Genomic DNA, 26,521 nt, shown 5'->3' with positions numbered 1-26,521 from the left:
CGTCATGATATTACAGCACGTGTGTCTTTTTTAATAACAATATCTTTACTTGATTTCATTGTGAAGCGTCATGTTTTTAGAGAGACACGGTGTTGGGTGTACTCTATTGAATGGCAAAAACGAGGATTGCCTCAGGCACACATTCTAATTTGGCTTATTGAAAAAAAACCACCTTCTAAAACTGATCAGATATCAGCAGAAATTCTTGATGTCACCATAGATCCAGTCTTATTTCAGATCATTGTCCAAAATATGTTTCATGCTCCGTGTGCATCACCATACATGTCTGTTTGAAAATGCACTAATGATATCCTAGAGAATTAACTGCTTTTTTTCACCATTAAATAAAATTTGCATTTCAAATCATAATCGCAAATGTCATTTACACACTTAAATACAAAATTCAAATTCAAATTGAAAGCGTTGCAACGCACGCAGGGTACAGCTAGTATATATATATATATTATGTATATAACACATTTAATAAATAAATAAATATATTTTGATACCTCTTGGCTTAACTTCCGTATGATTTGCAAGAGTAATATTGAGGTAATCATATTGCGATAAAGTAACATCATCAGCTACTATTACTGGTGTTTCACCCCTCCATTGGTAACGAACATCATTAGAAGTATAAGCAACTGGAAAACAATTTTGCTTAGTTAAAAACTAGTTTTCCTGGAACACACAATTGAAGTTATCTTGTGTGAAAAAATATTTTCTTAATTTATTATGAAAAACCAATCATTTTAATTTTTATTTTTAAATTTCAGGCTCAGTAAGAAGGAGATAATCTCTACAGAATCTGCGTGTTTGAATTGAGGGAAATATTAGAAATTCGTAATTTTGTTTATATAGAATGAGTAATCTTTCCTGGGCTTTTATGAACTTCTGGTTTTTCAAATTCAACCATTCTTAATTGCTGATCATAACTCTCGACTTTTGAGAGAATTGTTTTCCCTGCACTAAATTAATTACAGACATTTTGACTGATGCCTCCCATCTTCTACTGATAAACTTGCGAATTTGCGACCTGATCCACGGGAGCTTTTTTTTCCTGCTCAAAGAGTCTAGAAGACAGTGAAATAGTGTCTGCAACTCCCGAATAACTTCTTTTTAAAAATAGACGATTCCTAAATCTAAGTAACTTCTGGTAATTTAAAAACTAATAAATTAATTGCATATACTTTTTGATATTCTTTTAAATTAAATTAAATTTTGCATGCTTCTATTTGATTAACATACAGAGAAAAAACATTCTGCTAAAATTACCGCACTGCATGGAAACGATATTGATAGTGAAGAAAACACATAATTCTGGTAATAAAAGCCTAACTATACAGTATTTAAACCATTCACTTGGTAATTTTTCCGTTCATATGGGAACGGTTTACCGCAAATTCTGTTTTTCAAAATTATAGTCTTTAATTAAAAAATCTAAAAATTTTGTCCTGAATTTATAAGAATAAGAATATTCCATTTTGTTAAGTATATTTCAAAACTTATTTTTCTATTACTCGCTACTCGAGTTTTTCCATGAAACTTATCTTATAAAGTAAAAAATAAGAATGATTTTTATTAAATATTTTTACAGATTAATAAAAAGAGAAAAAAAAATTTCGCTTATCATTGAAATTTTAATTCGAAGCAACTAGGATTTAATTTTCCTAATCCTTAATATTAAAAATAATATTATGGCGCATTTTGTTTCTCTTAATTAAACTCGTTTCAACTTTAAATTCATTTACCCTAAATGTTGTTTTTTCCTTTACACACAGGGACCACACCTAACCTTGGGGGACTTGTTTACATTATGTCAATAGAATCTAGATTTCTTCCCCTATGTTTATTCTTTAATTAACCCCCTGTCCTTCATCGAGACAATTTAGTGCATTAACAACTAAGCCACTGTACGAGGCTTATAATGATATTGCCATTCAATATAAGCTCGATATAATGATATTGCCATTCAATATAAGCTCGAATTTCCTTCTAAATAGCTTTAAAAAATAAATTGATTGAAACTTTTACAATTTTGAAATTAAGAAACTACTGACACACAAAATTAATCTTGAAGTGTAAATTTTTGAACAAAATTTTCTAATACAAAATTGGATGATTAATATTGAAAGTTAACTGATTTTTTTAAAAACCAATTAAAATACATTCTCCTATATTCCTCTTATATACTTTCTAAACTGGCCTTTAAGTTTTTTCCGGATGGGGAGTCACTTTCGATAATTTCGCAGATTAGGAATAAATTAAAAATTGTTTTAATTACTAAAATATTTAAAATTTTTGCAATTAACTTTTCAGGTATTAAATTTTGAATTGGATGCCACATGCGTTACTTGTAGCCAGGGCTAAAGAGAATAGAAGGGCTGGTTCACTCCTTNGTGACGTCATGAGGAGGGAAATCGTAGCTTCAGCTCTAAGAGCGGAGTGAACTAGCCCTTGTATTCTCTTTAGCCCTGACTTGTAGCTGCATAAATTCTTCTTGGATATATATTTTAATTAATAAAAGTAGTTTATAATTAACTAGACTTAAAATCATAGTTAAATTTAAGGCATCAATAATGTATGTCAAATAAAGTACATATTTTTACAACGCGAGTCCCAATGATTTAAGTCCTACTTTAAATTCATAATTCGTTGCTTTCGAAAATAAAGTAAAGGTTAAATTTTCTTTGTTTGTGACTAAAACTGCATGCATTAATATATATTTATTTATTATTTGAAATGTGTACATAAGAGGGGTGTTTAAAGGTCACATTAACTAAAAAAGTAGAATACCTTTAGAGCGCATAGTTTATAATAATATAAAATAAATTTGAAATTATTTCTTACAACTTCCAATTACAAGAGGACATGCTTGCTTGTCAAGAGGATACTTTCGTAGATGCATAGGACAATTTGTTTGTATTGTCAATCTGAAAAAAATGAAATAGTTATTTTTTTAAGTATTATTGAAATAGATTACTTAATCAAATTGCATTAAATATTATTGCAATTTTATTGGTTATTTAAAAATACCTCATAGAATACTTTAATTGTCCATCATTTCTTACTCGAACAAATTTATTGGGAGCAGAAACTTTATGAAGATACGAGCTTTTGCCATTTAAAAAGTATGTATCTGGAGTCCAAATTCTTTGTAAAAATTTCCAATCCATGGATAAAACTGTTAAATTTCCGCTTCTAAATTTCAGTCGAGTATCAAACCAAGTTTGTCGAAAGTAACAATCGATTGAAAATAGCTGAAAAAGAAATAAGAAGCATTCCAGTTTTATTTTTCAGTTATAATACCATGTTCTGAAAAGTTTATTACATAAAATGAAAATCGTGAATTGTTGAGAATCATATACTGAAAAATGAAAACCTTATATAGTATCGATAAATTTCAAATTAATTTATTTAAAAACGAAATATAATTATTTTTAAAGCTTGAAAAAAATGTTGCAATTGTTACTAGATGTAAACATAATTTATAGAGAGTATTTTTATTTCAACTATCGATCAAAATTAATTATTTTTTTTTAAAAAATCATGCACGAAAACGATTTGTTATCTTACTGTTTAATTAACGTTATTTTCTTATTTGTTTTACGCTTAAATATGTGTCTGATTTATTTATCTCATCCTGAAAATAAACATGAGATACGTTCCTAAGTTTATATTTCTATCGACTTGTAAAACTCTCTTACTATTTTCACAGAGGAATTCTACTAGTACTGTTAAATTTTGTAAACAACATTTAAAATACCTGTCAACATGTAAGCGAATCTATAATATTTCTTAATTTCAATGAAAGTAAATTCACTTAACTCAGCAAATATTTACGAGTTGCATTTGAACTATACGGCATGTTTTAATATAATTTTTCAATATATCTAGCTGAACTCTAATTAATTTTTATTCAAACAATTATATACATTTTGTTTTTTCCTGTTTGAAAAAAAATAGATAATTATTTTTTATTTCATTAATAAATACAAGGAACTAAAACATATATATTACACAAGTTTTATGTTGAAATGTTATTTTTTTCATCAGTAAAAAATATTTAATTTACCATCAGTTTACTATGCTAAATTATCTCGGACAAGTGAAAAAAGTTAAATATTAGTCTTTGTATATGTTCACATCTTCATAATCTGAAAAATCATCTGCATTACTTGTCGTTCACGAATGCCATTTTTTTACTCTTCTTTCTATGTAAATTCATCAAGCATCATATATACAATTGTACAAAACACGTACTCACAAATAGAAAAACTCGTAATCAAAAATTGACAAACTTCCAATCACAGAAGATTATTTTTGGTTCCGGCCAAATAAAAACGTGATAAAACAAAACGTGCCCGAATTTACACGGGATAATAAATATTTGTGATACCTGAGTTAACTCGGGATAGTTAGGGAAACGGTTAAAAACTTTTTTTAAACACCCATTGAGTGCTTAAGCGGGGATTTTCTTAGATTTGTTGTTTTTCTGCACAACAAACATGTTTCTTAAAATATTATTGAAAATAACGGAAGTGAATGGAAGATCTATGAAAACACTTGTTTTACACTTACAGATTTAAAGAACTTAAAAACGAAATGTTACAGCTATATTTCTCACTCATTACGTTCATAATGGGTATTATACAACAGTTTAGTTATAAGTTTATTTAGTCACATCATTATTTAGTTATCTACTCTTTGGTACTACAGTCCATATTGAACCATAACGTTCATAACAATTCTACTCCAAAGCCTCTTGTTTTTATTTCAAAATGCTATAATTTTTTTCCTGAACCCAAGCAATGATCTCAATTTCGATCTTCTCCGCTTTCGTTGGACGCGTCATTGACCATTACAGCACTTTTTTGTGAACTTACTAGCATCCCATCCTTCTATTCTTCCAACCATTGGATTCTTTCGTGGATTGGACCAAAAGTAATTCCCGCTAGTTTCTATTACTAGTTGACTGAAATCTTTTCTTGTTTTTGGGTCAAGGTTCCAAATCTCTGACCCATAAGATAACTGTTGGTTTAATTACATTTGGCATTATATCAATGATTTTAGTTGAAGTTGAATCCAAGTACTTTCCGTATTTTTTTCGCTCTTTATTTTTTAGTTTATATTCAGTTCAATATTTGTATCAGTTTCCTTACTATCCATAATCATGCATTATCTCTCTTAAATTTATTTCCAGTCTAAAAACAATGGCTTCGCCAGTCAATTTATTAAGCAAGCCAATAAAAGTCTTCTTTCTCCAAGCCATCTAAACTACTTCATGAGCAAAAGTCAAAACTTCTGTAGTTCTACTGACAATAGTTGGGAAGAGGGGGCTAGTGCAGATATTTTTAGGACTTAGTCAAAAATTCATGATTAATATAATTTGTAACCCTTGAAGTATTTTTTTAACAATAATTTGAGTTCTTAGTTTTTCCATGAAAAATAATTTTAAAAAGGGTTGTTTTTGTCCATACTAGATCTCTCCCCCCCCCAACTTCAAGGGGTTAATGTGAACAAGCTATGGAGCTAGAGCGGATAAAGTTATTAACTTATTAAATACTTTCTAATTTTCAGCACAGGAAAGTCATATCAAACGACAAAATTAAATCAATTTCAATTTTAACCATACGACTCGGGCAATGCCTGCAGCGTCATTTCTTTATTTATTTAAACTTAAGCTTATTTTAAATCTACAAAAAGATGATAATTATTTGTATTCATTTCATAGAATGTTTCCAAAATGTTTCTTGCACCTAATCCTTGTTTTAAAATCGATAGCCGATCTATTTAGTTCAATCTCACATTGACATTTTCCATATTCAAAGTTAAAAAAAAAATTCTCAAAAAACTGAGTGAAAATTGCTCCGTAGCAAACAATGGTATTAATACAAATAAGTTTTTATAATGAGTGTTAAAGTTGAAATATGTCATGTAAAAGTAACACACGTAACTAAAGAAACACCCTGTGGTGGAAGAGTTGTTTTTTTTGGCTGCTGGCAACACTCTAACCAAGAAACACCAGGTTCGCAGTAGCCATACTACACTGTTAGAGTTTTTATTCTAAAATTATGGTAGCTGTCAATCCATCCAATATACAGCAAAGTTTACTGCAAGAATATTTTTCACCTTTACTGTCTTGAAACCGTTTATTACTAGTATGGTTATAAAATCTTGAATACAAAACTATACGGGTTTTTAAACATTTACAGCTACTATGGTTTTAAAACCGTAAAAAAAGAGATTTAATTGTACATAGGAGCTAAGTTTCTCATTACAACGGGCATTTGAGAGTGCAGAGACTGGAAATTTTTCATGCGTGTTAAAGGGAATGGAGGTGTCGACGCTGGGACTCGACCCCTCGATCTGTAGATCATGAGATTAACAGATTAGCTCTTTCGGCTATAATATGCACTCAGTTGAAAGAAACTAAGTTGCTTTATTAAGTGGGTTTTGTTGGTGCTATAAAATTCTTGTTATTTAACAATTTTAGGTCAAAATAGTTAACAAATGATTTTTTTCACTGTTAATAGTTTCATTACCATCTTTTTTATGGTTATATGACTGTTTTGTTTAAATATGGTAAAACAACAATTAAATAGATTGCAATTCAGCCAATAAATTTTACAATTAAATAGATCGCAATTCTCAATAAATTTTTAACAGTGCCAAACCACCATAATTGTGCACCCCATCCCGAAGAAAGTTGGGAAGCTTTATATAGTGAACAACGCAGAGACACATCATGACATACATTCCTTTTACTTAAAATTGTTTGAGGTATAGTAAAATAAGCAAAAGGTGAAATTATAATTACCAATCTCCTGACTATTGGGACCATATTTTTCAAATTGGAACCTTTTGTACGATTGAAATTGGCAGTTAAAATCTAATGATGTTTCATTGCCGTTGCCACTATATAACTCTTCCTGGTTTGGAGTGCTCAACTAATGTGGTTTGAGCATTCTACTAGATTCTGCAAAGAATCTAAGATTCTACAGAGGCAAAGACTTAGATTCTGCGAGTCTTTGGTTCCCATAATAATGCCGGCAAACATATCTCTCACACATTTTTTCTTCCTCATCACCTTTGAGGCTATGTGTTTTGCTCATGCTGTTTAAATTTTGAATAAATGGGCTTTTCTTATTTCATTTGTTTCTCAGCTAATTTGTCCGTGTTATGCTCAATTTTGAAAAACTTTTTTGCAGTGCTTTTTCTCTTGTTTGCCACAATTTAATCATTTAGTTCTTATGGTTTATTCATTTCTTCTTAGAATTCCTTTTTGTAATACTTGGATTTCAGAATGAAAATAAATCGATTAATTACCTTTTTAAATTTTTTTTACAATATCTATGTCTTTCCTCTATAATCAGAAACTTCTATTATTTTTCCTTAAAATTTTTAATTCCTACGTAATTTTAAAAAAATGTTTTCATTTTCTTTTTTTTTCGACTGATAGAGTTTCGACTTAAAAAATAAAATGCTTGCTTTTTAAAAACTAAATATATTTGTTTGCATGCAAATCACTCATTAAATACATTTTTCCAAACGACTACATTGTTCCAAACCAGCGAATATTTTCGCTTCTATCTGATAAATGTGTAAAAATTATCGAGTATCTTGTGGAAGAATCACTGGATAATCGTGTTAAATACCTTTAAAGCGGAAAATAAGGAGAAAGAAAATAGTAATGACTGCAAATATTCCGAGTGAAATTGTAATTCTCATCATTAACCTTTCTTGGACTTTTGCCATGACTAAGCGAAATATTTCCAGATTCACTTGGCACTTCCTCTACAATCATCGACAAATCAGACATTACAAAATGACAGATGACTTTTTGGATATCTAAATTCTGAACTAATTCCTCACGATGTAATTATGCATTTTTTATGATCTAATGTTTTATATACCTTCATATGGGTAATAGGAGAAAGTAATTTAATTACGTTAAGTTCAAGATAGAGATTAATGTAACATTCGCTTATATTAATATGCAGATTCAAAATTGTGATTTCATTCCTTGAAAAAGGACAATTTATTTAAAAGATATTAATTTGCTTTTACAGTTTTCAAAAGTTCTGTTACGTCCATTCCCTCAAAGCAGTGGTCATCTGGGTTCTTTTCTTTTTTTCGGTTATGGGACCCTAAATTACTTTATATAAAGTGCGTTAGCAATTGCGAAGATATAAATGATAACAATGTTTATCTCAGCAATTATGAATGCGTAAACCAAAGACTTATTTATACAAAGAACGGAAATATTTTCATCATTTTATCAATAATTGTTTCGTAATTAGTTTTAATTGTAAACAGTTGAATCCGCACATCTGGATTAGCCTCTAATCTTTTCTGATTATTTTAACGGCATGCATGAGATTAAAATTAAAAAAAATGTAGTTAAATTATTTATTTTATAATGCCAAAATTTCCTTAACTTCAAAACTTATCAAGATGAAAAAAAATCGCTAAGTTACATGCGCTCGCCAAGTTACGAAGAACATTTATTGTCAGGATTCAACAAGCATAGTCGAAGGAAACAATACAGATTTGAAAGAAAAAGACAAAAATTATGAATGAAGAAGACAAAAAAAAAAAATAAATAAATAAAGGTAATAAACTGAACAAGAGAAACAGCGGAATCTGTGAGAAATGATGGAGGCTGAAAGAGGCAAATCAGAACAGGATGCATTTCTAAGTGATACAGAGAGGTCACGAGGAACTCATTTAATTAACCATTGAAGAGGCATTCATTTGAATGGAATAGATTTCATAGCATCAAGATGAGCTGGCAGGATATTATCTAAATAAACCTACGCTCATGTTTCCATTAATGTGCGGCAATAGATGAATTATTAAATTTTGATAATACATATATATCGCGCTTCCTTAATCTCAAGTTTTAAACGTGTCCTTTTTTCCTGAGGAAGAGAACGCACTTTAAACAGTTTCACTGGGCAAAGAAGACATGCTCTAAATGACTACATCGGCGAAACAAGATGTGCTTTAAAATTTAGATAAATGGTACCTGAAAGATTTGTTTGTCACAAAGTATTATACAAATCATCTATTGACTCATACTTAGTGTGTTTTCCACAACTTAGTGTTTTCTTTTCTAAAATCTGTCTTGTTTTCTTTATCTGTTGAGTCTTGAGAGTGGGTGCCCTCTTTTCGAGGGCTCGAAACATGCCGACTTTTTCCTCGTCGGTAATTTTTGAAGCTAATATAAAATTTGCATTATCAAATTTACATTCCGATAAATTTATATTCATTTTGGATTGAATAACGTATTTCGTTGAAATGTAAACATAAAAAGAACTGTTACAAACGTTGAAAATAGTTGTCAACAACAGATGGCTTTATATTGAATTAAGATATTTTATTTTGAATTCCAGAATTCTATGAAGAATACGAATGCAATTCTTTATAAATGCATTTTTTTTCACAATTTGTTAAATGTCTTGTTAGGAAAAAAAAAATTTTAATGTGAATTTCTCCTTTTTTAATTTTAAAAAAAAAATCTTTTTTTCATTAGTAAAAGCATCCCCGCAATAGCCCGTTTTTTGCCATGGGGGTGATGAATGTTTAGTCCCCATAACGTTGTGACCGCCGGCATGATTATGGCAATGACGTAAGCATTGCGCACAGGCCATCTTTACTTGCCTGAGAAACTGGCTCTTTTTCGATATGAAGGTGGAGAGGGGGGGGGCTTTTAACTGCCACTGGGAATTGAATCCGATTCTTCACTATCAGAATTCAGTGCCTTAACCAGTGTGCCATCACGGCCGTTTTTTCATTTTAATTTTACTTAAATAACTTCATACGAATAACCATAATGTTAAATACTGGATTGTTACACACACACACACACACACACANATATATATATATACATATACATCCATTAATATTTATTTATAATGGTAGTTACGAGAGTAATTGCAATATCTTATGACGATGAGTTACGAATCTAATATAGCTAAATGTTCGAGTATTTTATTATTTCGAGTTAAAACACTCCATGAACTGAATAAGTTTAGATGTAAGTTTTTCCGAAAGTGACAAATTTGACTGAATAGTTAGCAAAAAACATTATTAACAAAAAATATTTATGCTGAATTTATTTATTATTTAATATTTTATTTTTAAATGGGTATAAATATTTCTTAATAACCCTTTATGAAATAAATATCTTATTTACTTTACGTTTAGTTCCATTGTAATTTTGGTTTTATAAATTTGTGATTAATTAATAAATATGAGAAACAACGGCAAAACAATTCTTAGTGTCTTTAACTTTTACGTTAGAAGGGAGTTTTGTCAAAATTCCGTTCTTTCAATTTACATTCAAAAGTGATGCAAACTTACTGTGTTGCTATTTATAAAAAGCTTTAACTTAAAATCTTACCTATATATTATTGTTTTTAAAATGTAGATTAAATGTCACTCTAAATTAAACTAGTTTTATTATTAAAATTTAAGTTATGTTCACAGATTTGCCAGTTTAAACAAAACTTATCGCAAGGTAAATAACGGAAACTAATTCCTAATAACACTTTTGTGTCAATTTTTCATATTAGTATTACTGCCGTATTTATTATTTTAACAGTTTTTAATTGATTTTTCACTCTTTAACTATTTTTTTCCAACATAAAACTATGAGAATATAAAACTATGTTCTGTTGAGAGATGCGACGTAAGTTTGGTAGACATATTTTATTTTAAAATCTCTCTCCTCGCTTAGCACGCAATTATAGAACTTTTTTACAATAAAAAACAATTTTAATACTTATTTTTAGTTTATTATTTAATTAAGTTAATGATTAATCAATTTAATTATTTAATTAAGTTGCTTATTTAATTAAATATGAAAGCACTTTTGAATCCCTAAATTGAATTTTATGGTAAAGCGGCGTGCAAAAGTCTTCGGCCAGTTTGTTTTTATTGATTTTGGTTTTTTACACACGCGACTCTTAAATGTTAAAAATCTTAATGTTAAAATGCTTAAATCTTTTAAAAGAGTCATTAAACTAAAACTGCTATATTGAAATCATAAGGTTATTGAAAAATAATATTTCATGTTGCTCTTCATCAGAAAAAATATTTTTTAAGAGACCATGAATTATTATAAAATTAAACATAAATATATATAAAAAATGAAATATAAATGCATAAAAATGAATCTCTTTTTTACTTTTGAAGATTTATGTGTAGTTTCAGACTATTATTTGAAATAAATAATCAAGACAGGGGTCTTTTATATAAATTTTATCTATATTTACTTTTTATCTATATTTACTATTTGAAATAAATAATCAAGACAGGGGTCTTTTGTATAAATTTTATCTATATTTACTTTTTGATTACTTGCTAATTTGAGTTTTAGCATTTAATTGAAATAAAAGACATTTCTCAATTTCTTTGAAGATTTTTGGATTACGCAATTCATTTAGATATGTAACATTCATCTAAAATATTTATAGCATAAAATAAAGCATATAAATATAATTTGGCAGTGTCTTGTATGTTTGAGCTTTTTTGAAGTAATCATGCAAACGAGTGTACAAAACAGCAATACAAATTTATTAATTTTAATCTTTCATAATTGAGCTCAAATTATTCACTTATCAGAATAAAAATATTGCTTCCGTTTCATTTAATAGGGCTTAATACATATAAGCACGACAATCTTTGTATTATCTTGCATCGTTTTGTATATAAGGGTTATAAGAGCACACGCACATTAAAAAAACTTGTCCACGAAAAGACAGAGAGGGGTTCAGGAAAAGAGCTCCAACTCATTGTGATTTGTGCTGAAACACACGCTGCGCTTTTGTTATTAAAGATATTATTTTGGCCAACTAGTAAAAAAGTGTAGCCTTCTTGTAAAATATATATGGGCATAAAAAAAATACAGCTTAATGTTAGCGTGATCGTTAAGTCTGCAGGTGCAGTCTGTGTTTTTCTGTTTCCATGGAAACTAACTGAGTTGCTAGATTATGCAGCTTTAAAAGTCACAGAACATCTCTGAGACAAGTTCTTCAATCTGATGTATCGGAATTTAGTTTAATGCCATTTAAACACTTCTTCGTGATAGCAATGTTAAGTAATAAAATAAACAAATCGAAAAGCATTGTTGTGTTGCTAAAAGGATTAGAGCCTGATAATTAACATTAAAGTGTGTCAATAAATAAACACTTGCGTTTCTTTTAAAAAAATTATTCCGATGATTTTTTTGTCTAAAAAAAAGCTTCTTCACATTGGAATATTTTACTGGATAATAAATAAATATTTCATTTTCCTTTTTGAATTAAATATTCTGAAATTATTTTTATTTTTAGCAGCACATTATGGAACTTGTTTATTAAATATGAAGTATTGTTGACATTTTTTTTTAATATCTGGATAATAATCAACGTTTAAAACTATTAAAACTGCTTAATTTTGGAAATTAATTAGAGCTGGCATAAAAGGTAAAAATCATGCGTTTTCCCTTTCTTAATAAGAAATATTTAAATTTAAAAATATCAAAGATGCTGTAGGAAAAAAAAGCTTTGGATAATTTATCAGCGCAAAATAGACATTCTAGATTTTTGTAACCATCTATTTTAGCGAACGATTTAATTAAAATCTGAAATAGGAAATGATGTATGATGTAATAAATAGATTATTTTTCTTAAAAACAAATGGACGGGGGTTAAAAATTTGAAAAAGAATAATGATTTTTCTAAGTATTGTTTATAAAATATGAACATAATGGGTGATTCTTTGAAAACATGACAATTCGGACCAAAAAAGTCTTCAAAATAATCGAAATTTTTTTTAATACTAATTTAGTTACATTTATTAATATCTTTCAGACAGCAGTATAGTTTATTGACATTTGCTCAAGGAAAAAAATGAAATAGAAATTCACTAACTCTTGAATGCCAGGAAAATGACATATTAGCTTAGAAGTTTAAAAAACAGTCACTCTAAACTAATAGTAAGTAACTCAACTTAAGCCTTTATGTTAGATGAACCATAAATTGCTTAAATAATTTTTCTTTTTATCCATTGTAGAAAGAATCAAAAAATTTTTTGTTGCTGATATGTACAGAATAAAATTGTGTAAAATAATCAATCATTAAATAAATAAATAACTTTGATTACATTCAAGCATATTACAATCATACATAAACTTGGTATTTGGTTAATATTTGCTTTCCCTCTTAACAGTATACTGTTTAAAAAAATTTCTGGTAACACTTCAATGTCCTGGCATTCATAAGTCAGGAAAATGATAGCCGGGATAATGACAAATTTGCCATTTTATAGCATTTAACTTTACTTTAATTTAACATTTTGGCCTCAGACGTTTACATTCCGCAGAAAACCACTGGATTTCTTGAAATAACTGAGATAAATATGTGTAGTTTATGTTATTAATGTACGCTGATATAAATAAACGCTGATATAAATAAACATGGTCTATATATTTTGACAACTTCTATGAAAATGTTTTCTTAAAATACTGAACCATTTCAAATTAATTACCATATCAGTTTCAGATATTGAACCAAAGCTCCGGATTTCTATATCAGTGTCGATTACTGTAGGAGAGCCTAAAAAATATTATAATTTCAATATTTTAAAATAATTTACATCAAAGAACACTGCATATACTAATTAAATGCCAAGAAAAGTGTAACAATTGCAAACTTTTTCACATGAGTTTGTATAGTCATCCACCATTGTGTCCTCTTAGAGAAATGAAAATGCAGCTTCTTTAATGACGTAGCTTCTTTAGTGACGAATTTTTAAGGACAATGGGGGGGGGGCATATTTCAAATTTAAACTTTTATTTAGACATAGTCTCTCATCTTTTTTTTACTGTCCTATTAGAAATTTCTCAAAAAAAGAATAAATAACAATTTCTTTCATAGTTATTTCACAATATTCAAACAAAACAGTCAAATAACCCTAAATAAGTTAGTATTCAAATAACTCTGAGAAAAATCATTTATTAACTACCTTCACATGTTTCAGTTAAAAAACCAGAATCTTATCCCATAAAATAGGCCAAACTAATGAAGTTACTTAGTTCCTTTCCTCTGGGTACATTTTATAGCCGCGGGAGCTAATCTATCAATCTCATGACGGAAAGAATGGGGATTCGATTCCCAGCATAGATTCCAGAATATTCCCTTCGACACATCAAGACTTTTCAGTGTCCCCAATTTATGACTCTAGATTATTAGAATATGATTATTTTATTCACGCATAGATGGCAGAACGATAAAGCTGCTTAGCACAAAAAAGTCTAGTATTTCCCATCGCTTCCGATGTGTAAACAACCAGAAAAATAAGTTAAACCACATTACAAGGTTCATTTAAAGCACAACTCTTCTTACAAAACTTTAAGGTGTTTTTGTGGCTTATTTGAGGTTGTCTTGAGACGTTAAGGTTTATTTAAGACGTTAACGTTAAGACGTTAAGGTTTATTATTATCTGAAGTTGACTTCAAAAATAACCTTAAAAATAAACCTCCCAAGGTGTATAATCAATGTGCATGAAGTTGTTTTATTCACATTTGAGGTTGATAGAAATCTCTCTTAGAGCAACCAACTTAGTCAAGTTGTTTCTGAGGATTACGTGTTGTTTTTTCTACACTTCAAGCAAATAAGTATTCTTGAGGTGTGAATAATTTCACGCAATCTCAACTAAAAGAATTGCTTATTATGAGGCTGATTTAATTATGTGTAAATAGGATTGATATTGAGGTTTATTGGTGAGTTCATTTTTGGTGTAAAACACAACCTCATTTTCTGCCTCAGTTGTGTTTTTTGCGCATGTCAACCACAAAACATCTTAAATTTTTGTAAAGGGTCAACCACAACCTTTAACTCACATTTCCTAAAATAAAGCCTAGCTCTAATGTCCAGTTAATTTTCGTTTATGCGGTTTTGAAGTTATGCTAGTTAGTTGAAAAATGGTTAAAATTCTGTATAATTTTGTTAACCATATTAGCTGCAAACGGTTTGAAAGCCAACAAGATAAAAAAATTTCTTTACCTTACAGTTACTTCAGAATGAAAATTCTAACAGTGTAATAGGGTCGTTATGCAGCATTCTTGGAGTCCAGAGTAAAAATTTTTTTAGGTTTGAATTGATTCTAGCCTCTTGTGTTTTCGTTCTTTTTCGTACGTGTATGAACTGATTATTATTCTTTTCTTACGATTTTTAAGCGAAGTATTAAATGCAAGTTCCCTCTTCTATGCATAATCGATTAAACTTTATCTAAAAATATCACGATTTCTTAAGTATCATACACAATCATTTCTCATTGAAAACTTTAAAAGTTGCAGCATCTTTCCATAAAAAGCTGAAAGCGACTAAAGTAGAAATTTCATTTAAGGAATCTCTAATGTTCCATATTTTTTTCTTTCTTTTCCTTCGTACACACAGTCTTAAATGCATAATACCATCTGTTCGTAATGGTTATGTGAGGCTCATCTGTGGGTTGATAGACGGCGATTTCTCCTACGTTCAAACTTTCTTGCTTTGAATTCATTAACTCGACTGCAGTTTCTGTTTAAAAGTGTGATTTTCAGTTTATGTTGTGAAAATTTGGAATTAATTATGCGCGTATTTTAAAACTGAATTTAATGCCGGGGAAATAGTCAAAAAATAGTTTTGGAAATAATTTCGTTTGTAGCTGTGATTTTAACTAGCTCGGGAACAATCCCAAGTTTTAAAAATGTAATAAATAAAATAAATAATTCTAAATTCACTTAATCATTTGACAAATTAAAGTGGGATATTTTTTAAAAAAAATATAGCTCCTGAAAAATCAATGAAATAGTATAATTAACGAAATTTGTTTATAATAAAGAAAATTAATTTATACGTATTAAAAATTATTTTTAAAAGAAAAATATTATTTTTGTATTTATAAAGTTTAAACATTATTTCTATTACTGCTTCCATACATTAACAGTAATTCACACGTACTAATATAATTATCATTTATAGTTCATTATATACTGCATTAATTACTATTTTTGAGACTATTCAAAGTCGCCACTTTCACATCTCATTAGATGAAGCTTGAAGTGAATACTTCAGATTTAATTTTACTTAAAAAGAATTATTTTTTGCAGTATAAAGTTTGCTTATTCAGTTTAAAATTTCTTTTAGGGAAACAGAGGCAATTTAATTGATATTGTTAATTGTAAATTAAGTAAAGTTTTAACATTTTAGAAGCTACTTATCGTAATTAATTTCATGCTCAAAAAGTCTTATTCTGAAAAATTGAGCGAGCAGCTTTTATTCGACAAAAATAAGCTAAGTAATTATTTCTCTCATCTAAGTCTCATCTTCTTTCTCTAAGTAATTATTTCTCCATAGCTATTGCTTAGAAATTTCGAAACTACATCTCACTTTCTAGCGATGCTCAACGCTTCATGAACTATATCAATGACTACCTTGAATTAAAGCCTTAATGTTATAATATGCATCATGCTTATTATATGTTTAGATTTATATGTTAATACTGTATAACTATTAAAACNTATATATATATACATACAAAAATGGTATCATAAAGTAAAATAAATAAAATTAAACAAACAAAATATTTTTTATGGGAAAAAATAAACATTCTCTTCAAGACACATTTCTTTACATAGTAATATTTCAAAATAAAGAATAATGATCCGAAGATAAAAATTTTTCGTGATATATTTCTTAATTTATGGACTTTTTTTCATCAATTCCTGTAAAATTGGTCTTTGTAATCTATTTATATCTTACTTGAGCAGTATGTAAAATGTTAGTTACATTAATTTAGAGTAAACAGGCAAACTGAATTTCTACATTAAAAATGCAATTATATAAATTAGAAATTATGGATTAGGGATTTAATTCAGATAGAATTCACGTTTTGGTATATTTTCTTCACATATAAAATCTGTTAAATACTTTTTTTTTCCAAAATTTATTACATTATGTTAGAGCAACCTTGATGCTAAAAAAAATCAGCAAATCTAAGTAACCATGGAATAAACTAAGTAAACTAAAATTTAAAAAAAATAATAATAGTATAAAAAATATATAACCTCTAAAACCTGAAATAAGATGACTTGTTTATAATTAGCATATTAATATTACTCTGTCGTGTTTTTGCATGTAACTACAGTGTTTTAGGAACAGTTTTTTTTAAATAATTCTAATAGTCATTAATAGTGCTCAAATAAGTATCATTAATAGTGCTTCAAATAAGTGCTTCAAATTAGTTTTGCCTTTAATTTATACCAATTATTATTCTTTTTAATTTAAATGGACTAATTCTTTCCAAAGAAAGTATTTCATTAAAATAATTTTTTTGCCTTGTAAAACTAGCTTGTATATCTTAACCTAAAAATATTCATTGTTTCTCATGATTCCTCAGCGATGATGCTTACGATAGAAATTTAATCGATAAACATATTCATTGTGCTGAAGAATATCTTTTTAAAAACCCTACTAAAACGTTAAATATGAAAAAAATTTAATATATACTTTAAAATGTAGAAATTGAGTAAATAATTTTTTTTAAAAAAACATTATCACAACTGACCAATAATAATGAACATAATAATAATATTACGACATTAATATTTAATTAAAATGCATAGACTTTTATAGTATATGTTTTTTGATTTTTAAACGGTAGAAATTTTCAATAAAATGTTTAAAGATGACCAATATGTATTTGTAGAAATTATTTAAATAAAGCAATGAAGGCATTATTTTGGGAAAATTTCTACAAATTTGTTTATTTTCTTTCTTTACATTAAGGATTCACTGTTTTTATTTTTTTTAATCGTACCAAATAAGAATGATGATAATTGCATAAATAATATTAGCATTGTAACCAGTCCCATAATTCATGCATTTTAACTCCATAAATTCAGCCTTAAATGTACGTTGAGTATTATACCTAAAAATGTAATTTCAGTGGGATGAATGGACATATTTTAACACGCGAAAAGATATATAATTATCGCTGACCATGTTCTTTTCTTCATTAATGATTCTCAGCAATCACAATTTTTTATTGTTCGAAGAAACAGGAAAAAGGATAATCTTTTCAAGTTATTTTTGATTTAGCGTAATATTCCCTCATCATTGTTCAGCATTGTTTAGCAGTACATCTGTGCATAATTTGTTACGTCTTTTTTTATTGCAACTTTTTACGAAAGTAGTAAGTTTTCTATGCACTGCTTTGATGATATCTTTATGCATATCATTTTGTACAAAATTTAAATAAAAAGTTTATATTGTAGTCAGATAGTTTTAAAAGGAAAAAAAATCTATTATCTTTTTATAGTGCAAATTTCATGGTCTAAAGAGGTAGTAATTTTTTAATTTATGAAGAAAAAAAACGTATCGCGTATACCAAGTTTTCCTGTTTAACTAAGGATTATTTTTTTTAAAAAAAAATTTTCAACCTTGCAACTTTTAAATTGAAGGAATACATTTATAGCTGTGTCAATAGTTTTTAACTTGATTGTTCTGTTGGGAATTTGTTCTGCTGGGATCGGTGTATTCGGGTAGGAGTGGTGGATTTGAAGGAGGGTTGAAAACTGTTACACGCAGCTAAGTTCGCTGATTATTGTGAGTTACTTTGAATCTCCAAAATGAAAAGAAACATTTCTACCGGACAGCATTCCTTATTTTGACTTGACAAATTTTATCCAGGAATCATTTCATAATTTTGCACAGTGGCAATGCTAATTGTTACGTTGCGGAAGATATATAAACTGGTAGGAGAAATTCTACCACGTTGGTCCAGGTCTTCCCTGTGTGCTCCAGGGAGAAGATATCAAATTTCACGTAAGCATCTTAATCCATTAACGCCCACTGTCCTCAATTGAGGACAGTCGATAAAACATTAAGTAAAATTTGTATATAATGCTAAACATATCATGGTAAATAAATTTGTGTAATACAGTTGCTTTTCGTTTCATATAACATTATACCTAATGTCCTCAATTAAGGACACTAGGTGCTTCAGACAAATTTTAAAGAATTTTGCAGAATTGTTTTAATTCACTTAATTATGCATGTATTTTTATATAGTAAGTGAATTATAAAAATAGCAGGCATTTTTTAAATAATATTTCCGTTATTTTAGGAAATTATTTCACCTTTTAGGTGTTTTTCAAATTTTTGTAATTTTCTTCAAAATTTCAATGCAATACTATACCGTATTGCATTGAAATTAATACTATACCGTAAATTTCTTAAAACAGAGGAAGCTCAGGAATATTTGTTCTTAGGAAAAATTGAGGCAGATATCATTTCAATTCCACCTGAGATTGATGAGAAGGATTCGGAAGGAATGACCATAAATCAGTTACAATAGCAACGAATTTCGAAAGAATAAATCCTGAGGGGGCAAAGAATGTGGTGGTGAAAAGTACAAAAAGAAAGAGTACATGTGCCTCAATCAGAAATCATGCGTGATTACAACGCTTTCATGGGTAGTGGGGATCAACATGACTGGTTCTTCCCTTAAGAAAATTTGCCATAGATTTACCATAAAAAATGCCATAGGATATTCCTATGGGGTTTTGCCTATGGCAAAATTTTGCCATACATGTATGGCAAAATTTTGCCGTACGTATATTGCAAAGGTGTATGGCAAAATTTTGCCATAGGCAAAACCCCATAGGAATATCCTATGACATTTTTTTTATATGGCAAAAGTTTACCATAAAACTAAGATGTGCTACAGCTTATGACGAAATATTTTTCCATAGGCTATGGTACACCTTTGCCATACAGCTATGGCAACATTTCTCGTTGATATTTTACCATACATCAAAAAATAGTTACTTACAAGAATCTTTCGCAATGGATATTAGAAATGCAAAACTTAATAATTGTAGAATAAATATGTATCCAGAAAGCGTTTTTTAAAAAGTTCTTTGATAAACTTCCCCTGTTTCACTTGCAGAATCCTTTCTGAATGCTGTTCTTATTCAAATAAATTTTAAACGGTTAGTACTAACGGTTAGAAAATGGGTCCAGTGATCGGAGTGAGTGGGGAAAATATTGGTTATGTTGATTAGGAACAAAATATATTGAGTACAGGCAACCAATATTTGTTAAAACTGTAAAAAACAGGAAAATAGAAAGTGTGTCTGGAGGTCGGAGCGAGAATAAAAAACGTTAATTTGATTGATTGGCATCATAATTAGTAATAAGGAAACTTAAGGAAAGGATAAATTGTTAAAAGCATTTTTGGTTACTGCAGCGGATGATATGGCCAGGGACTGTCCCATTGATGACATTGAAGCAAAATAATTGTCAACCAGTAATCCAGCAAATCTAGTTAAGTGATGACCGTAAGCTATGTATAAATATGTAACAGAACATTGTACAAGTATATGTTGATACTTAAGAAATAATAGTTGTAAGATAGTAAAACGCAGAGGCATGATAAAAAACAATTTAATGGCAAGCAAAAATTAAACTCAAAATAAAAATATAAAGCCCTAACGTATGTAAGATATTGTAAAAAGGCATTGCAAGAACCTAAGTGGAATTAAAATCAAAAACTAATGAGAATGTAAACACTGACTTTGATATTGATATATGAAAGCAAATAAAATGAAATTATCACCGAACAAGTTAAAAGAATTAAAAAATTTTAATTATTAAAGAAATGATGACATGGCTTGATCATAAGCACTTAACTGCTTTTTTCATCATGAAGATTGTTTACAAATTGCTATGGGGAATAGAACACCATTAATAATGGAAAAGTGTTGCGACTTTCAAAATTTATAACAAATCAGAGAGAGGGGATAAAATAAAAAGAAAGATGTTGTTTAATCAGAAACAGTTGGGAGAAAGAAATATAAAAATTTTAAATAAAAATATTAACAACAAGATATTAATTAAAGTGTACAAAGTCAGCATTAGCAAATAGCAAAATTTAACACAGCGAAAACCTATACCCAATCGCGACATATTTTGAAAAGATACCGATAATAAAAGTACCAGACAGCCGGAAAATAAAAACTTAATAAATTCAGATAGATAATCGCATATGCGTTTGCAATAAAATGTTTTAGACCAAGAATGAGATCGAAAAAATATTAAAATAGGTAGCCAAAGTTAGCGAAAGATTCCATCAGTAGTGGATGACACGTTAATATGGCGGTCTGATACTCTAAGCCTAAATCAATGGAACATCGGATTTCAAACACTCAAAAATGGAAAAATTGGCCACCCGGAGGCCGGTAAGGACTCACCAGGAATGCCTTGAGGGATAGCATGTTGAATTTAATTAACTTCGGGATGAAAAAATGGATATTTCTTTCTTTTAGAAGATATTTTTGAGGACTCCATAGGAGATGTTGTTTCGTTGGTGGGGATCTAGATCAGATTTTCCCTATGATAATCTGTCATACAAATCTTTATGGTTACCATTGGCCTATGGTATACTGCCATACAAATTTCTATGGTTGCGATAGGCCAATGGTAGCGTGCCATACAAATCCTTATGGTTACCATTGGCCTATGGTATACTGCGGTACAAATTTTTATGGTTGCCATAGGAGAATGGTGACGTGCCATATAAATGTCATACAAGACTCTATGGTTACCATTGGCCTATGGTACCTTGCCATACAAATTTCTATGGTAGCCATTGGCTTATGGGGTTCTGCCATACAAATTTCTATGGTAACCATAGGCGTATGGTATCTTGCCATACAAATTTCTATGGTAGCCATAGGCTTATGGGGTTGTGCCATACAAATCTCTATGGTAACCATAGGCGTATGGTATCTTGCCATACAAATTTCTATGGTACCCATTTGTTGCCATAGATTACCATAGGCTTCTCTATGGCAAATTTTCCTAAGGGTTAGAAAAGCACACTATATCAATAAGGGGCTAAAATGGCATTGGTGTTTAATTACAAGAATGATAGGCAGGTCAGTAATGAATGCTTACATTTTGTATAAAACTCTTCATAAAAAAGATAGTAAGAAGCAGATTTTAGTAAATTATTTACGACGTGAGATTGCCGTAGCATATTTGAAAAAAAGCCAGGTAGATCGAGTAGATGGCAAATGATAAAATCAGCCTCTTCTGCTGAAGTGAAGTACGATCCTATTGGACTTACAAAAGCAAAAAGGGATAAGCAAAGACGTTTTCAGAGAGAAAATTGTACATCAAAACAGAGAATAAAAAATGCCACGTAACTTTAAGCATACTTTGTTTTCCAAAGTTTCATAGTAAATTGAGCAACTATATAGTATGTAATTCAATGTATATTTTAAATGCTTTCATGTACAGAATATTTTATATATTTTTAATTATTTTATATACTTGGGTATTTTAAATGCGCTTAACTAAATATATATACATAAAATGAAATTACATGGTATTATTCATTTACTTACATAGGTTATTTCCATATTGATCCTTTTTTGTAATTCAAAAATTAAATACAATTAAACTAATAATAGTGTTCACAAATATTATCAGAAGTCTAAAATTATTTTCATTTTTAAGGAATGATACAATTTATATCTATTCTATACCAAAAAATTAGTAAGAACTAATCGCAATATTCGCATGTTAGTCCAAAAGAGATAATTTTCTCACTGGAATGCCCAGTGTCCTTAAATGAGAATGAGGACGGGCTGTAATTTTGAAATTAATTCAAAATATGCTTAAATTTTAAGTTCTAAACTCTTATTAGGACATAATAAATAAGCTTAGAAAGATTCATAGAACTATATTAAGTAAAAATAATTTGAGCGTTAAAGTTGTTAAAAAATGTGGAAAATTTATGATAAATGATAATTAAAAAGTACTTGCCAAATTATGAAAATAAAATGGATGAATACGAGATCTGCAAGCTGGGAGCACACAGGGAATGCAGTAAAGGAAAAAAATGCAGTAAAGGAAGGCAACCTTCGCTGAGAGTTGTACGGGGAATACTGATCTATCTCCAGAAGGTGGCGTCCCTTCGTTAGAGGTTGCGAGAATCTCATAAGTCAACACGCAAGGCGCTGAACCTTAGGGATTTTGCAAAGGACAAAGACAACCAAGAGCAGAGGTGTCAAACTGAATTTTGCAGAGGGCCATATATTAAATTTAGAATCTGTAGGCGGGCCAGATTCAAATAAAAAAATTTTACTGAATTATTATAACATTTTATTTATTTAATTATATAGTATATAATATACGGTTGTTAAAAATCATATCAAAGTTATAAAAGAGGGCAATTATTTTGAGCTCGTGGATCCAGATACCTGACTTCTCTTGTTTTTGACAAGCTCATTGATGTCCGGTTTCATATTTGCTGTAATTATTTTAAGAATTGATTGGAGATGTTCATTCGTAAGTCTTGTGCGATGTTTGTTCTTATTTATTTTCATGACGGAAAACATCTGCTCGCATAAATAGGTGCTACCAAACATGCACAGAATGCGTGCTGCATGCTGCTTTAACTCCAGGTAGTTATCCAAACTCTTGAAATATTGTGTATAAAATGTAAGAGCGTTTAACCTCTTTAAATTTTTCTTTCAAAATACTGTCCGATGTAGATTTATCAACTCCATTTGCCAATAAACTGGTGCCTGTGAAGCTTCAAAATTGAATGGACTGTAGAAAATTGGGAATTCCATTTCATTCACTTTTTAGAAGTCTTCAAAACGATTGTTGAATTCCGTGATCAGATTTTGCAGAAGCTGAGAATATTGATCCAATTTTTTTTGGTTCACTGAGCCAATTGATTTTAAATGAGGGAAATGATCCAAAGTTTGATTTTTTACCTGATTTTCCCTCAGCCCCAACTTTGTTTCAAAGGCTTGAATACATGAATGCATTTGAGTGACAATCAGATTTTTACCCTGTACCTTTGCATTCAGATCAGTCAAATGTTTATTCATATCTACCAAAAAAGCACAATCAATCCACCAGTCATTGTCATAATCAATTGGGTTGCCTTTTTCTAACATGAAAGCTTGAATAGGGTCACGTAATGCAAAAAATCTTTCTGAAACTACTCCTCGACTGAGCCAACGAACTTCGGTGAAATAAGGGACATCAGAAAAATTTTCGTCCAAATCTTGAAAAAACTGCCTGAACTTTCGGCGATTTTAGTCCTCTGCTCCCTGTAAAATTTTCTATTTTGATTATAGGTTGCATGACATGGTTCATTTTTAAATGTTTTAATGCCAATGATTCCTGATGAATTATACAGTGAAATCCCACAAAATTTCCTGATGTTTTCTGTTTAAATTTAGTTGCAACGCCCGAATGTTTGCCAGCCATAGCAGGAGCGCCATCCGTAGTTGTGCTGCTAAGTATATTCCAGTCGAGTTCATATTCTGCTATCAAATGCTCAATTGCAGAATAAATATCATTTGCTGTTGTAGTACCTATCAATGGAACGCACTTTAATAGTTCTTCAGTTATTTCAAAGTTACTTCAATAATATTATTTCAATAACTGTTAATACCTGGTATAAAAACAGCAAGTTGAGCTGTATCAACAGTATCAGGGCTCTCGCCTACAGCCAGTGAAAAGTTTGTAAATTCTTTAATTTTCACCTTCAGTTGAAGAACCAAATTTTAAGATAAATCATTTATTCTTGAAGCAACAGTGTCTCTTGACAGCGAAATATTGTGTATTATAGAGTTTTGAAATGGAAAGGAAACATTGGCAACTTTCAACATACAGTCTTTAATAAAATCACCATCAATGAAAGTTTTTGATCTAATGCAATAAAACTTGATTTCAGGACATCTTTGCTCTCGGTATTAGCTTTAGTAAACATCGATTGTTGACCTTGAAGTTTAGATTTTAAAAATGACAATGTGTCCATTCTTATTTTTTCAGTGTAACAATTGAATTTTGATTTATGATTCGTATCATAGTGTCTCTTCAAATTAAACTCCTTACAAGGAGCAACTGTTTGATTGCAAATCAAACACAGTGGTTTACCTTTCCATTCTATGAAAAAATATGCAACTTCCCTGACTCAAGTCGCGCCGACGCACTCCTTTCATATCGATAAGAAAGGTTCTAGCCTAGACTCAAAGCGCGTGGAAGATTCCGCTTGTTGCTTGTTGCTCTCTCTCTGGCTTGTTTATCACTCGCTGCCCTTGAAATTACTTATAAATGTAGCGTGCTGTAATAAATTGAAATTTATTATAAGTTTTTTTTTGTAATACTTTTAAAGATAGATTATTTGTCNTTGCGATCGCGGGCTGTATCTTTGACATGACTTGACCAAGAGGGTGCTTCAGTTGGAGAAAGCCCTGTAAGCAAATGGAACAACAAATATTGTGATGATCCCTTCACATTGATTATTGTGATTTAATTTAAAAATTTATTGTTTTATGATTGATTGTCAAAAAAATAGTTTCAATAAACTGCTCCTCCAAATTAATCAAATATTTATCTGAATATACTAGAGATTTTTATTAATTCGGTTTAACTAAAATTTATTGTTCTTGAAATTTTTGAACCTTTCAACTTTTGAAGCTGCGTCAATAATCTATAACTTTAATATTGTGATTTAATTTAAAAATTATTTTTTATGATTGATTGTTGTATGATTGATTGTAAACATATAGATTCAATAAAATGTTCCTACTAACTAATCAAAACGTTTATCTGACTGTCATCTAACTTAATCTAAACGGTTCATCAGATTAACATGTTCATTTGATTAACTTGCAATGAAATATTATACTCTGCATTTTTATATGTTATTTAAATTTACTCTGAAAAATAGTTGAAAACTTAATATTTGAGTTTTATTTAATTAGTACATGTTAGCTGAGACGTCATAGATATTATGATGTTTATAAATAAACATTGTAGGAAATCTTATGAAAATAACAGGCACTATCAAAAAAAAAAAAAACATTATGAAAGACATTTTATGATAGTTTGAAAAAGAATTTTAAAAAGTATGATAAAAGTGTAATAAAAAACATGTATTTACCTCCAAAGCCTGGTCTTATCTGTTTGTCATAGTTTTCTGCAGAAAGGAGGCTTTCCAGTAGCTTGGAAGTGTTCGTCATAAAGTCATTTTTCTCCGCAATCCTGAGTAATAGAGATATAAAAATATCCAAGTGCAATGAAATTTATTTCAAAAATTTTAATTTCACATATTTCTATAATATTTTTAGTAAATTTTGTCTCTGTCTTAAATTTAATATATCTTATGTAAACATAAGTTAAGTAATACCATTTAAATAAAAATTTTTAATTTAAAATGCTGATTTCCTACAGTAAGATGAGAATTTTATTAATGAAAATGCCTCTCAGTTGACATTTAATATAGATCGTACAACTAATCTTTAAAATAAGAGCATAGTTCAAATTATTTAATATAATAGTATTTTTTTATTCACTATTTCATTTCAAACTTAGTATTACATCTCAATAATTTCATTTAAAAATAAATATTTAATAAGAGATAAGTAAATAAGCATTATATTAAATAAACATGT

General features: G+C 29.2%; 1 protein-coding gene across 2 annotated transcripts in view; it reads right to left on the bottom strand.

Annotated features, from left to right (window-relative positions):
* Positions 1-26,521, bottom strand: part of LOC107453206 (gamma-aminobutyric acid receptor subunit alpha-2-like) — a 74,547-nt gene that overhangs the window by 18,552 nt on the left and 29,474 nt on the right. For both annotated transcript variants that reach the window (XM_016069933.3, XM_071187581.1), the window contains exons 2-6: positions 26,011-26,111; positions 13,540-13,607; positions 3,037-3,260; positions 2,851-2,933; positions 510-644 (exon numbers count right to left, since the gene is read on the bottom strand). In XM_016069933.3, coding sequence (XP_015925419.2) covers positions 510-644; positions 2,851-2,933; positions 3,037-3,260; positions 13,540-13,607; positions 26,011-26,111 — 611 coding nt within the window. The remainder of the gene's footprint in view (positions 1-509; positions 645-2,850; positions 2,934-3,036; positions 3,261-13,539; positions 13,608-26,010; positions 26,112-26,521) is intronic.

Source organism: Parasteatoda tepidariorum, chromosome X1 (assembly GCF_043381705.1).
Source record: "Parasteatoda tepidariorum isolate YZ-2023 chromosome X1, CAS_Ptep_4.0, whole genome shotgun sequence".
Lineage (NCBI taxonomy): Eukaryota > Metazoa > Arthropoda > Arachnida > Araneae > Theridiidae > Parasteatoda > Parasteatoda tepidariorum.
The sequence above is the reverse complement of the archived record's forward strand: the minus strand, read 5'-3'. Positions and strand labels throughout refer to the sequence as shown.